General features: G+C 47.3%; 2 protein-coding genes across 5 annotated transcripts in view; one reads left to right on the plus strand and one right to left on the minus strand.

Annotated features, from left to right (window-relative positions):
* bop1 (BOP1 ribosomal biogenesis factor) overlaps positions 1-5,194 on the minus strand; it is a 6,686-nt gene extending 1,492 nt beyond the window's left edge. Inside the window, exons 1-14 of the mRNA XM_008299329.1 lie at positions 5,078-5,194; positions 4,049-4,246; positions 3,907-3,972; positions 3,676-3,830; positions 3,480-3,597; positions 2,136-2,237; positions 1,779-1,991; positions 1,470-1,631; positions 1,304-1,384; positions 1,138-1,207; positions 884-1,016; positions 559-739; positions 184-475; positions 4-61 (exon numbers count right to left, since the gene is read on the minus strand). Coding sequence (XP_008297551.1) covers positions 4-61; positions 184-475; positions 559-739; positions 884-1,016; positions 1,138-1,207; positions 1,304-1,384; positions 1,470-1,631; positions 1,779-1,991; positions 2,136-2,237; positions 3,480-3,597; positions 3,676-3,830; positions 3,907-3,972; positions 4,049-4,246; positions 5,078-5,179 — 1,931 coding nt within the window. The 5' untranslated portion in view covers positions 5,180-5,194. The remainder of the gene's footprint in view (positions 1-3; positions 62-183; positions 476-558; positions 740-883; positions 1,017-1,137; positions 1,208-1,303; positions 1,385-1,469; positions 1,632-1,778; positions 1,992-2,135; positions 2,238-3,479; positions 3,598-3,675; positions 3,831-3,906; positions 3,973-4,048; positions 4,247-5,077) is intronic.
* Positions 5,195-6,387: 1,193 nt separating this feature from the next.
* Positions 6,388-14,042, plus strand: hsf1 (heat shock transcription factor 1). Of its 4 annotated transcripts, none has more exons than XM_008299323.1 (15): positions 6,388-6,792; positions 9,769-9,877; positions 9,972-10,108; positions 10,274-10,398; positions 10,489-10,564; positions 10,811-10,872; positions 11,145-11,223; positions 11,556-11,674; positions 11,751-11,938; positions 12,010-12,163; positions 12,568-12,639; positions 12,901-13,018; positions 13,111-13,164; positions 13,282-13,327; positions 13,410-14,042. In XM_008299323.1, the coding sequence occupies exons 1-15, from the start codon at positions 6,664-6,666 to the stop codon at positions 13,598-13,600; spliced, it is 1,659 nt and encodes a 552-aa protein (XP_008297545.1). In that variant the 5' UTR covers positions 6,388-6,663; the 3' UTR covers positions 13,601-14,042. The 4 variants fall into 4 exon arrangements, with proteins under 4 accessions (XP_008297545.1, XP_008297547.1, XP_008297548.1 ...); XM_008299325.1 differs by having other exon boundaries at positions 12,901-13,006; XM_008299326.1 differs by lacking the exon at positions 12,568-12,639.
* Positions 14,043-14,275: the final 233 nt, after the last annotated feature.

A 14,275-nucleotide genomic window follows, 5' to 3' on the forward strand; every position in this document is an offset into this window, starting at 1 on the left:
GACAGGTCGAGGTCGAACCAGCTCAGCCTGCAGTCGTAACTCCCACAGATCACATGATCACCTGCAGACACACAGACAGGTGAGACACAAGCTCCACCCCTCGGCAGTGATGTGTGACGTGTCATGAGAAAGTCTGGTGTTTGGGTGGATCTAGTTCTGATGTTGACGTGGTGTGGTTTTCACCTCCCGGGTGGACAGCCATGCTGGAGATCCATTTGGAGTTGGCTTGTAGTTTTTTGGTCATTTCCTGTTTGACCAGGTTGTAGATTCGGACGGAGCGCTGCGTCGCCACGAAGAAGTAGGGCCTGACGGGGTGGAAGGATACGCACTGAACCAGACCTTTGTTCTTCCTGAAGGGGTTCTGGCTCCGCCTCCGGCTCAGCTGGTGGATGAACACCTGCATGTTGCTCGAGTGGTCCGGCATCACTGACGCCAGGTAGTCTCCTTTAGCGTGCCACGTCACCTGGTGGACGGCCTGAGGAGAGCAACACTGATCGATCAGTTCAGTTCAGGTATGGACCAGGGGCCTGGCAACAAACAATCACATGGCTTTCTCACTTTAGGATGTTGTATTTTGAGGCGGATCCCCTGGTTAAGCTCCTCCCCCTCAGCCTCGCACCAGACAGGCCCTGCCCCCTCCAATGGCTCCTCCTCCTGCTGACCAGTGAGGAGTCGCTCTGACGCAGAGACGACCTGTTTGTCTGCCAGAGACGGAGAAACGATCAGAACCACCGAGTCCCTGGAACCAGACAGACGAATGATGTCAGAGAGAGAGACAGGGTGCTGTCACATGACACGCGGAAGGACAGACAGGTAAATGGACAGGTATACAGACAAACAGGTGTATAAACAGACAGAAGCAGACAGACGGTTGGGTCCTTACAGGGCGACAGCCAGCAGACAGATAGATGGGTTTGGGTTCCAGGTGACACTCTTCACAGCTCCGCCCACCTGGACTGTTTTCATACAGCGAGACGAACAAACCTCCCAGAACCTGACTGAGCCGTCGTCACTTCCTGTAAACACACAGTACTGCCTTCGTTAGCTCAACTCCTTTTAGCCAAACTCCTGCTAGCTTGCTGGCTGAGCAGCGCTGATGGATTATAACATGACAGACAGGTGACTGAATGAAGTTACCTGAAGCGAGCCATTGTCCTGATGGAGACACGCTGATGGAACGAACCAGACTGCTGTGGCCCCGATACACCTGAACACACAAGTAAAGACAGGAAGATAATGTCAGTAAGGACTCACCTGACTGCTGTGTGTGGTATCAGGTGTGTGTAACCAGGTGTGTCTTTACCAGAGACTGTGTTGTTGGAAATGGCTGCAGGTCTTTCGGTTTTGGCAGTTTGGGAATCAGATCCTCTGGGTTGACGTTCACCTACGGACAGACAGACAGGTAATGTAGCTTTGCGCTAATGCTGCAGCTCCATCTGCTGGTTGACTGATGTAACTGTAGCCGTTACCCTCATCTTCCTCTGCCGCGGACACAAGTAAAGGTCGAGGCAGCGCTCAAACCGCTCGTGGATAAAACGAGGAAATGCTGGAACATGACGGAGACTCGAGAATTTTCTTGGAACAAATGGCAACTTTCTGTCTGACGGATCCTGCTGCTCCCACAGAGCTCGCTGCAGAGACAGAGACAGGTAGGGACAAAGGTGGACAGACAGGTAGGGGGACAGGTGTTGAGAGAGACAGTTTGTTTAAGCTCAGCCTTTGAACTTTTCTGTAGACTGTTGCATTCTCTCAACAGCTGAGGTGACCAGGTGACCCACCTCCTCATCAGTAAAAAGGTACTCTGGTGGGGGGTTGTAGGACTCCTGGTGACCAGGTAGAGGGATTTTGGGGGCAGGGAGGTGCATCCTGTGTTGAGCCAGAATAGAAGAGTCCTCAGTGGCCCACAGGTCGTAGTAGCGCCCCTTGCTGTCGTCCTCCACCCGCCGAGGTTTTATCCAACCCATCTTTATAGCATGGACCAGCTTAGACACCTGCACACAGGTAAGACATACAGGTGGAGGTCAGACAGGTGAGACAGACAGGTGGAGGTCAGATAGGTGAGACATACATGGAGGTCAGACAGGTGAGACATACAGGTGGAGGTCAGACAGGTGGAGGTCAGACAGGTAAAGTACCTTCTCCTTCTCGGTCAGTGAGGGGATGAAGCTGCGTTTGTCTGCAGGTCTGTTGGTGACTGGATGAAGCATCACTTCGTTGGTGAAGAACTCCACCGACGGCTGAGCAGGAGACACATGAACAACAGGTGATACAGGTGAACACAAGGTCGACTTGGATACACCTCCACAGCTCTACCTGACTAGTTGCACGTCACACAGATGGCAGCTTTGGATAAATCAGCTTCAAACTACTTGTTTCATTTTGCTGACACATAACAGTTGAAGGTTTTTACGAAGGCGACTTTAAATAAAGCAGAAAATAAAAAGACCTCTTCCTCATGTTTTTGGGTTTTTGCATAAATCATCCTGTGAGTGATGAAGAACAGAATGCTCTGTAAGTCCTTCAGAATATAGACAGGAATAAAACAGGAAAGTCTGGAGATTTACAGAAACAGAGTGGGAGCAAAAAAAAGTCTTCTAAACTACTACCTAAATTTCAAAATTTATATTAGAAAAAAATTCTCAGAATAAATTAAATATCTAAAAATTGCCTGAAAATTCTGACTAAAATGTAGAAACTAAATAAATATCCAAATATATTAAACTGTATTAAAAAGTTCCCAGAATAGGAGGAAAAAACTCTCATTTACGTCGTCGTACATCAATAACTTGCGTGTGTCTTGAAGATGTAAACATGTTGTCAAGATATATTCTGTAAACTTACATAAACACTTATAGGAGAGAGACTGGGACTCTGCAACACTCTTCTGAGTTACGATTACAAGAGCAAAAAACCTGGAACACTGCACTAGACTTCACCAGGATGTAGATTTCAGGTCTAAGTCTGCAGCTCTGACAGACATTCTGCAGGTAAACAGGTAAACTGCAGTACAAGAAACAACAACAACCTGCGATCAGCAACCTGAACACTAAAAATGAGAAGTTTCTCTGAGGCTCGGGTTCACACAGTAGAGCAGTTCTTCTGGTTCTGTCGGCGAATGATCCATTTTAATAACCGTTCTTGTCTCCCTGCAACTGTTCCACCAACAAAACTCCACAGCCACTCTTTCGCAGGAAAACTGTTACTGCATCCTGGGCTTAGCTCCGCCCACAACTACTCTGATTGGTTTAAAGAATGTGTTTTCCTCGGCAGCGGAATGATAGTGAGGCGAGACAGAACATTAACTGATGATAGACATCATCTTTACTGTAATTACTGATTTAACATAAAGGAGATCAGTGCCCAACAACAGGATCTGAGGATTGTCCAGGTGTGAGAGTCCTCTGCAGCAGGCACAGCTGAACAACAGTTCACCTGAGAACATTGGGGCTGTGCTGAGTGGGCGGAGCCACTGAGCATACCTGATACTCGTTGAAGTTGACATCTCCGAACTGACCCCTCTGCAAACGCTTCACCAGCTCCACCTGCTCGTCTGACAGCACGATGTCACTCTCCGTCTGCTTGTCGTGGACCGTTCTCCTGCAGGGACACAGTTAGCAGCGTTAGCATCCTATATTTAAACATAAGGAGGCGTTAGCATCACGCGAGCCAGCTCACCAGTAGTCGGGGTTCTCCATTTTGTCCAGGAAGTCGTCTAGCTCATCCTTGTTCCTGATTGGCTTGTAGATCTTCTTCCCATCCAGGTCATAGCCAATGTGAGGGAAGTCTTTGTACCACTCCATGGGAATGTTCCCCACCGTGTTTCTGATGTCCTGCAGAACATCGGAGAACATTAGAAACCAAACAGGACATGTAGGGAGACGATATAAAGAGATAAGCTCGTCTGACCTCCTCGTCTGAAGAGTCGTGTTCATACTCGTCTGCTTTCTTCTCTTCGCTTCCCTTCTTCTCCGTCTGCAGGCGGAACAGAACACAGGTGATGATGTTCGTCAGATGAACACTTTCTACCCTACCATCAATCACAGTCTACCTGCTGACTCTGTTCCCCTTCATCATCATCATCATCATCTTCATCATCCTCATCATCATCATCATGTGACACCTCCGCCTCCTCCTCCTCAGAGTCGCTCCCAGAATCCTCCAGTCCTGAGAAGACGCTGTCCTCGCTGTCAGACAGACCGTCTTCATCATCGTCTTTGTCTGCAGGTTTGTTGTTGAAGTCGAACACCTGAAGAAGAGACAGATTTTAGTAACTTACGCTGAACCAGACTTCATACAAAAACCGAATGATTTTAGCTTTTTTAACAAAAGATTAAAACAACATTTGCATTAAATAGTGTATTTAAATCTTCCATCTAAATCTACACTCATACACATTATTTTAACTTTCTTTTAACACATTACCAGTCAGTCACACTGAATATCAACAACAACATGTACACAGAGTAAAAACTGGGTTCGTTCTGAGAAAAGTGACATGCCTTAAAACGGTCAGATTGTGAATGGAGTTTGGCGTGTTAGAGCGTTAGCATCTCTTCGCTCTGCTCAGACCGGAAGAAAACAGCCGAGCTTCCATGCTAACTGCAGCAGCGCTGCTAGCTAGCTGTTGGTTGTTTTCTGGTGGATGTTGACGGTGTCAGGAAACATGCACCAGAAAACAACCAGCTGGATCAGCTGCTGTGTGTTTAAAGCTAACAAAACTGTTTGTTTCAGTGCAACTTTAACCAGCGGCAGCGAACTTTAGCAGTTTTATTTCCCAGAGAACTGAGCCCACACAGGCTCCCTTCTCCGTTCAGAACTCCGTTCACAGTCTGACCTTTTTAAGCAGCGCTTTTTCTATGCAGTTCTGTCCGAACTTCTGCGGTCACTGACCGGTTCGGTTCGGTCAGCGGCTCGGTTCGGCTCCGCTCTGTTAACACTGATACCAACACCTCCGTCTGTTTTTCTCCTCAGCAGCCTGTTGCGGTGCTGCTTTCCCGGTTAGCATGCTAACAGCTAGTCGCAGCTTCGTGCCAGTGCTCCCAGTGCTCCCCGTCTTGTCCACCTGTGTGTGTCTCACCTGCTCCTCCTGCTCGTCTTCTTCTTTGCTCCTTTTCTTCGTCCTCTTCATCTTTCCTCTCTTCTCACAGCTTGGCACGTTGCTGCTGCTGCTTTCCTCCATTGAACCACGTGGGAAGCTGCGGGGTCAGAGCTCACGCGTCACACACGGAGGACTGAGTTTACCGGTGGCGCCACCTGACGGACAAACGTCAGGAGTACACGTGATTGTCTGACCTACATCCGTGCTGCAGCTTCAGGTCTGTGGGTCCGGTTCTCTTGGTCTGGACCTTCAGGTTCCGGTTGATCCTTCAGCTGTGACTCACTGATCAGAACTCTGTAGTTTAACCTGTAAGCAGCACCGTCAGCACTTATGTCAGAGTCACAGAGGAAAGACTCACTGAGACACTGTGATATCTGCAGAATAAAGCCACAATGATAATAAGATGACTTTATTTATAGAAAACTGTCAAGAACAGAGGTTACAAAGGGCTCAAGCAGGGCAACAACAGCACTTCACACAAAGTTAGAACAGACACAAAAATGCAAAATGTCAATATTGATAAATACAAGTAAAATAATTAAAACCGTACTGGTCAAATCACCATTGTTTATATATCACTGGAAAACAGCAGCCATTCAGACAATGTGCTTTACAACATAGACATTAGATTAACATTCTGACATTACCAAACAACTTTAAATATTATATTAACAAGACAATGATGTGAAATAAACAGATGAAGTGGTGAGGAAAGGGTGAAGCGGAAACGATGTGAAGATGTTGGAGCCAGAGTCTGGACCTGAATCCATCCAGAACCTGTGGAGGAACTGAAGAGCAGAGTGATGAAGAGGAAGCCTTCAAAGATCTGGAGATGGACAGGTGGAGGAACCAGATCCCAGTGGAGACCTGCACAAAGACACGAGAACAACTGTTGGACTGATGTGAAGCAAAATGAAGACTGATTCCTGAGGGTATGAATAATTATGAACGTGGCATTATTTTATTAGAAATGTACAAAAACAAAACAGAGAAGTAATTAAAATTCCTGATCACCCTCTTTACAATGGTTTTCTGTTGTTTGTTTATTTGTTTCCACTCGGTAGGAACCTGCTGATCAAATACACTTTCCCTATAAATGTAAACCTGGAAACTTGCTGTTGTAAAACAATTTGATTTGCACATAAAGTAGACTTTGAATGTGGATTAAATAAACCATCTCTAAATTCTCAGGTGTGTTTTTAACTCAGGCGTTAAAATGAAAAGAATCTGGATTGCTGTTCTTTACGTCACAACAACGCGACCAAACATTTGTCTTACGTGTGCTCCCATGTCATTGCCGTGCGACAGCCCGCTAGCTACGCAGTTGTTGTTTTATCGGATTTGTAGGAATTTTCCGTCACGGAATGAGTTCTGGTTGACGTTTTCGGGTCACTGGCAAATCTGATGAGAACCACAAACTTTAGGACTAGGACTGAACTCTCTGTGACCCTGATCAGACCGCAGTCTAGCTGCGTGGCGCGGTTTGTCGCTCTGTTTGCGGATATCTGAGAAAACTAGCTGTTAGCACCGTTAGCTCAGATTAGCCGTGTGTTTGATTCTGCCTGATGGAGTATCCCGGTGCAGGAGGCGGGGGAGGGGCGGTGCTGAGCGGCGGGAACGTCCCGGCCTTCCTGACGAAGCTATGGACCCTGGTGGAGGATCCGGACACCGACCCGCTCATCTGCTGGAGCCCGGTACTCACCTTAGCCTAGCTTAGCCTAGCCTAGCCTGCAGGGCTAACAGATACAGTCCATTAGAGAGTAGCTGAAGTTTATGTAAACAGCAGACAATCAAGAGTTAACATCAGATAGTCAGCTAACTTTGAATAGCTGTTAGCTTCAACACGTTTAACCTCTGAGGTGACCGAGCTTATCAGTCAGATATCAGATCTGGGTTCAGACTTCACTGCTCCTCCACTGACTGACTGAACCAACGTGTTTCTGCGTGATGAAGTGGCCACAGTCAGCCTGCAGGCTCAGCTGCTGACCAGCTGTTCGTTCGTGTCGGTGGAGATGAACAGCTGAACTAACAGCACTTACAGAGCAGCTCCTTCACTTTTTCTATGTTCAGATTTAAACTGGTTGTAACTGGTTTGAAGTGTCCACTAAGTGGAGATTTTCAGCCGTTAACAAGTTGCACCCCACCAGGGGACAGTAGATGGGATGCTGTATCCATATAAAAATAGCACCAGGACCATTTTTTTTTAATCAGCGGACAGTCTGAGGTCTGTGCCAACACAGTCAAAACTATAAACTCCACTTATAAAACACAGAATAGAAATGTTTTTCACATAAACGGCTCAGTGCAGATGATTCTGCCGTGTTTGTAGTTGAGGTTGATTCTACAAAAAAGTGATTTGAAAGATGTGATGAGAGTCTGGACTTTATCAGGTTGCTTTTCTGAAATTATAAAACTGATGGGATTTTTGCTGCATGCTCCTTTAGATAATAGGATCTGTAGTGTCTCAGGGCTTCGTCTGTACCTGTATGTTGTGACAGTTTGAGTATACATGCAGCACCTGTCACTTGGGTCATATTTAGTGTGACAGCTTGGCTCAACACTGACAAAAAACGGGAGACAACTGTGTTTTGACTAAAAAGATTTATTTTAACAAAAATCAAAAGGTGCATAAAAACAACCAAACAATACCCCCAAACCCTGCTGCTTGTGTTCCTGGAGACAGGCAGCTCCTGTCAGAGCCTGTTAGAGAGCCAGCAGGAGACAGAATGAGGGAGGCTTTACATGGCTGAGTCCTGGGTCCTGAGTCACTGGGTCCAGGTGAGGCTCAATCAAGTGACGACCCTCTGCTCAGCCTCTGCAACAGGAACACACAGGGACACCTGGTGGACAGGTGGAGGGTCAGCACATTAGATTAACTGTTCTCTGCAAGGTTTTTCAGTGGTTAGCACCGGTGAGGACACCCGGGATCTTCCTGCGTGGAGTCTCCATGTTCTCCCCGTGCAGCGTGGGTTCTCTCCGGGTTCTCCGGCTTCCTCCCACAGTCCAGAAACATGCTGAGGTTAATTGGTGATTGTAAATTGTCCGTAGGTGTGAATGTGAGTGTGCTTGGTTGTCTGTCTCTAAGTGTAGCCCTGTGATAGACTGGTTACCTGTCCAGGTGAACCTGCCTTCACCCTGAGTCAGCTGGGATAGGCTCCGCCCCCCATGACCCCAGTGAGGATGAAGGTGTAGAGATGATGGATGGATGGTTGAGGCCTCACTGAGCTGAACTCAGTAAGAGGACTGTCTTCACAATGTCGCCTCATGTTGCAGCAGAGTGCTCTCTGCAGTGGTTTCTTCCACAACAGGACGGAGCTGTTTGTGCTGTAAATGTCAGACAAATGAGCTCAGACTCGACATCAACGGCAGCAACAACCAGACAGACTCAGATAACTCAGATAACTTCAGAAACAGCTGAAACTGGAAATCTTGTTAAGTTTCACCAGTTTAACTCACTGGTTTGGGGCACAGTAACCTGGATCATATCAGGGATTCATGTTGGTAGTTAGAAGGACTGACGGCTAGAGAAACCTGATCAAGAACCTGCCCAGTCCGCTGGACTTCAGACCAGTACAGGCTACCAGTAACATCGTCTGGCTATAAACTGATCTGAATACAGCCACATACTGAGCTGGTCAAACTGGGACGCTATGGTTCTGGAGCACCTGAGGACAAGTTCAGCTGAACATCAGTGAGCAGCTAAAGATCAGATTTTCGCCCCCTTGTCCCTTTCCTTCAAAAGGCTTCACCTTCAGCCAGGCCACAGTTGAAAATAAGAACTGTGTTCTTGATCTGTCTTGCCTGGTTAAATACAGGTCAAATAAAAACAATATGATCTGTTATTGACTAATGTGCTGGTTATTATTTATTGAAGAAAAGCAATAACTTGATGAATCAGCTAACCCTCTAAACCGTGAGCAGGTTCTGGATGTTTTTTCCTCACTGTGGCTCATTTCTAGAATCCAGAAAACCAAGAAAAAAATATTATGAATTTAATAAAACTGGGAAAGAAAACCTGGAACCAACATGTTTCCTCAGATGTTAAACCCTGGAGCTCATCTCCTCGTCCTGCAGATGTTGAACTATCTCCTATCTTCCAGACTTCTCTTTGCTCTGCTTATCATCAGTAGAAAGATGTTCCACCATCAGCTGTAGAAAGATGTTCCACCATCAGCTGTAGAAAGATGTTCCACCATCAGATGTAGAAAGATGTTCCACCATCAGCTGAATGTATCTCCACCAACTGGCTCCTCTGGTCTCTGGTTCTGATCCGTGCTGCATCTATTCATTGATCCAGCAGGATGGGTTCTCCTCTCAGTCTCTCTGAGGAAACACTGGCTGCAGTTCAGCTGAAGCTCTCTGAATGGTTCCTGTTGGTCTCAGCTGAGTCTGTGGTGGCTTTGCGGTTTCATTTTATTTTATTTATTTTCATTGAACCCGGTTAGAGCTGACAGTTTAATTTTGGTGAATTTTAAATGGGACCTGTAGAATAAAGTGATTTGAATGAAATATTATAATTCTAAGTCACACAAAGCTGTTTAAGGAAAAACTGTTCTTTCTTATTTTACAGCTTCTGGCTGATTAATGGAGTCGTTTCTGTTTTCATCCTGCTGGAGTTCAGATAGTTGTTGTCATTCTGTTGGTAATACTCGTGTTTGTCTGTGTGTCAGAGTGGAACCAGCTTCCATGTGTTTGATCAGGGCCGGTTCTCTAAAGAAGTTCTACCAAAATTCTTCAAACACAACAACATGGCCAGCTTCATCAGACAGCTCAACATGTGTGAGTATCAGATGTTCAAACGGTAACCGATCAACATTAACAACTGCTGAGTTTGTCACAGTCAGTGATGTTCTGCTGTATGTTCTCTGTTCAGATGGGTTCCGTAAGGTGGTTCACATCGAGCAGGGAGGTTTGGTGAAACCAGAGAGAGACGACACTGAGTTCCAGCACCCGTTCTTCATCAGAGGACAAGAACATCTGCTGGAGAACATCAAACGCAAAGTCACCAACGTATGTACCAAGAGACACACTGACAGCACCTGCAGATACACACCTGACAACACCTACAGACATGGATACACCTGTAAGAAAATTGGAAACCTGCAGCTACACTTGATGGTGGTGAGCCTGCCCTCTATCTCCATGGTAACAGTATCTGCGCTGTGATTGGTCCAGGTGGCGACGGTGCGTCAGGAGGAGGTGAAGATCTCTGCAGATGAAGTGAACAAGATCTTGACGGACGTCCAGCTGATGAAGGGAAAACAGGAGACCATCGACTCCAGGATCATCGCGATGAAGCAGTGAGAACCAGAACCAGAACTCCCCCTGCTGGGTTCCTGTAGCTGGTCTCAGGTGTTCTCATTAATGAAGCCTGTGTTTGTGTGTTCCAGTGAGAACGAGGCTCTGTGGAGGGAAGTAGCCAGTCTGAGACAGAAACACACTCAGCAGCAGAAAGTCGTCAACAAGGTACGAACACATGATCAGCAGAACCCAGTAGAACCCAGTAGACCTTCTGCTATTCACTCCGTCTTCCTCGAGTATCAGGTGTGTGGTTACCTGAGAAGAGCTGTGATGTCAGCCCAGGGATCCTCTGTCAGCCAATAAGAATCTGTTGATGCACAATCAGCACAATGCAAACGGGAGCTGTAGCATCTCGTTAGCATGTTAGCTTAGCTTCCATCTGCACTAATAATAAACCCTCTCTCTCTGCAGTTGATCCAGTTTCTGGTGTCTCTCGTCCAGTCCAACAGGATCATGGGAGTCAAGAGGAAGATGCAAGTTGACTACTAATACTACAAATACTACACACGTTACCACACATACTAATTAGAATACTTTAAATAGTACAAACTTCACTTTAATTGCTGCAAAGTACATTTGAATAATTACAGACTGTAGTTTGAAGTACAGACCTGTCGGTTTCTCTGTTAATCGTTTCCTTTCTGAGCTTCAGGTGGAAAATCAGTGAAATGTCCCTTTAAAGACAATGATTGTGATTCCTGTTTACACTGTTTGTTCACTCGGTGTCTCCTTCTTCCACCTGCAGCCCTCTGATGCTCAATGACTCTAACTCCGCCCACTCCATGCCCAAATACAGCCGACCCTTCTCATTGGAGCACATGCAGGTAAGCTTTCTCTGACTCACCTGTCTGCTTCAAGATTTTGGTTTTAATGCAGACTCACGTCAGCTGAGGAGGGGACTGCCAGCCAGACATCAGGTGTCTGCAGGTAAGAGCAGGTAGCATCAGGTAAGAACAGTACAGGAAGCAGGGATGATCTTTAAGAGAACAGCTCATCGTCACTGCTGGTTTTGAGTGGTTGGATTTGTTGATGAGCTGATTGACTCCTTATCGTCGGTAAAAAGCAGTTTTCTTTGCACGCCTGTGCAGGTGTTTGTTGAACTTCAATCACAGGTGTGTTTGTGGTCAGTAACCAATACCTCTGTTTGTGTCTTCAGGCTGCTGCGAGTCTCTTCTCAGCTGACTCACCGCTGACTTCAGGACCAATCATCTCTGACATCACAGAGGTGGCCACACCCACCGCAGACGATGTGGTCGGTGATTGGACGGACCCAGGGTGAGGACCAATGAGATCAGTCTCGTGTAGTGAGTGACTGATCAGTCACATTCTAATATTTCTGGCTTGCTTGCAGAGATGGCCAATCAGTGGACATCAAAGAGGAGCCGTGCAGTCCTGAGGTGGAGGTGTGTCCTGTTCTGGAAGGCGTGGCTACACCTGTGGACACGCCCCTCTCCCCCACCACTTTCATCAACGCCATCCTACAGGACAGTGAGACAGCGCCGCCCACCCCGATCACCTCCACCTGCAGTCCCCCCACAGGTGTGCTCGATGTCTGGGGTTGGTAGTTTAATTCCTGAGTCAGTAAATTAAACTTCCTGTTTCCTCTGCAGCCAGTCCTGTTGTGGTGACGAGCCCTGCCTCCACTGGGCCTCTCCCACAAACTCTAACCAGCCAATCGCCTGCCTCTGTCGCCCCACCATACTCTGCCCCCAACTTCTCCACCGCACCTCAGCAGAAATGTCAGACCATCGCTTGTATCGACAGGTAAGTCTGACACTGGTAGCGTTAGTGCCACCTACTAGTAGCAGCTGCTAGCAACTACCCCGACACCTGTCAATAACTGCCCCAAAACCTGTCAATAATTGCCCCAACACCTGTCAACAACTACCCCAACACCTGTCTACAGGGTAGTGTTGGGGTAGTTATTGACAGGTGTTGGGGTAGTAGTAGTTAGTGCCTTCCCTAACACCTGTCAACACCTACTCTAAAACTGCCCCCTCATGTCCCCCCGCCCAGTGCCCCATGTTACCCAGAATGCCCTGCTTCTTCAGTGTTTACCTGTGTGATGGATTAATGTGTTTGATCATCGGTAGGAGTCAGTATGTTGTTGTCACATGACCTCCTGCTGACCGACAGGTATGTCATTAAAATCCCTGTGCTTCCCTCAGACCCCGCCCCCCTCCCTCTGCAGGTGGACTCCCACCTGACGTCTGGCGCTTCGTATCAACACAAGCTGAAAAGTGAATCAGTGACACTATAAGTTCTTATTTTCAACACACCTGTTCTTACCTGGTGCGTTCTACATTTCTGTTGCTGTAGTGCAGAGCCAAACCAATGCTGAAAGTAGTCCCACCTGCAGGGTCCAGGTGTGACAGCAGACAGGACTGTTGGTTTGGACCTGTGTGGACAAGAAGGGAAATGTAGAACCACCAGCAGCCTCATGTCAGTCTCACCTGTGTGTCTCACCTGTCCACCTGTGTGTGTATGTGTGTGTGTCCCAGGTCAGAGCTGTTGGACCATGTGGACAGCATTGACAACAGTTTAGAGAACCTGCAGAACATCTTGAACACACAGACCTTCACCTTCGACACGTCTCCGCTCATGGAGGTCAGTCCGACTGTGAGTCACCTGGTAACACCTGAGTATTACTGTGCTGATGCCACCTGTGTGGGCTTTACCTGTGTGTGTTGACCTCACCTCTGTGTCTTCAGTTTTTCAGTTCGTCCTGCGCTCCAGCAGACTTTGACCTCGACAGTTTGGACACGGTGAGTTTATTACTGGCTTTTATTTTCTTAACCGTTTTCAAAATAAGAGCATCGGCTTATTTTGTGTTGGTGATGATGTCACACCCGTCTGACTGTGATGTCGCTGTTTCCTGTTAGCTGCTGTCTGAAGAGGCTCCTAAAGGAAGTGCTGAAAGCAACACAGGTAAGTCACACCTTCGGATCACCCTCACACCCTTAGCTACCGGTTGCCGTGGTGACTTCATGCTGCTCTCTGATTGGTGCAGGGAAGCAGCTGGTGCAGTACTCGGCAGCCACACCTGTCCAGATGTCTGAACCAATCAGCGTGGGGGAGGGCGGAGCCGACTTGCCGTCTCTGCTGGAGCTGGAGGCGGAGCCTTTCTTCGACTCTGACCTGCCCACTGATGACCCAGCTGCCGCCCTGCTTAGCCACGCCCACCTGGACTCTGACCTCTGACATCACCAAGATGACTTGTCAGTAACCATAGCAACAGACACTTGCTGATTCAGCCGCAGCAATAGATGATGGTGAAGTCAATCAATCAGCTGTAGATCAATCATTAGGTCAAAGGTTTTATGATGCAGATGTTATTGATCGATATTAACCATTTATATACCAGTCCTGTTCTTCTTCTACCCTTTTATTTTAGTTTTTGTTTCTTCTTCGCTGCTTAAATTAAATCCTTTGTTTGTCGCTTGCTGTTAAAACTACAACGAAGGTTCTCAGAGAACCCGGGTCACATGGTCCAGTTAGAGAGAGGTGTGATGTCACCGTGCAGGTGAGTCATGTGACCCAGGTGTTCTTTGCGCTCTGCATGTTGGAGTCAGGTTTTATGGTTGTTTTCATGTGTTAAACATAAAGACGAGAATCTGAATATGATTGAAAAGTTTATTACCGAGTTTTTGTCTTCTGCCTCCTCTGTTGCCATGGAAACAACCCAATCAGATCTGCTTCAGGGCTTTTTCACGTCCGTTCACTTTCCCACACCAATCATCCAACCAGCTGTGCCGCTGCTGGACAGCAGAGAGAAAACGTCCTCTTAGCGCAGCTCCTGAACGCCTCCTACAGGACGCTGATGGACCTGCAGCTGCAGCAACATGTTTATTCTCTCCGAGTTCTTCCCACAGTCCA

The sequence above is a fragment of the Stegastes partitus genome, unplaced genomic scaffold (genome assembly GCF_000690725.1).
Source record: "Stegastes partitus isolate 25-593 unplaced genomic scaffold, Stegastes_partitus-1.0.2 Scaffold1402, whole genome shotgun sequence".
Classification (NCBI taxonomy): Eukaryota; Metazoa; Chordata; class Actinopteri; family Pomacentridae; genus Stegastes; species Stegastes partitus.

Excerpts from the sequence above, each read along its gene's own strand:
- hsf1 (XM_008299323.1), top strand. The coding sequence starts at position 6,664 with ATGGAGTATCCCGGTGCAGGAGGCGGGGGAGGGGCGGTGCTGAGCGGC. Across the intron at positions 10,399-10,488 it reads AGGATCATCGCGATGAAGCA|TGAGAACGAGGCTCTGTGGA; the intron begins GTGAGAACCAGA and ends TGTGTGTTCCAG. Across the intron at positions 11,675-11,750 it reads GGTGATTGGACGGACCCAGG|AGATGGCCAATCAGTGGACA; the intron begins GTGAGGACCAAT and ends GCTTGCTTGCAG.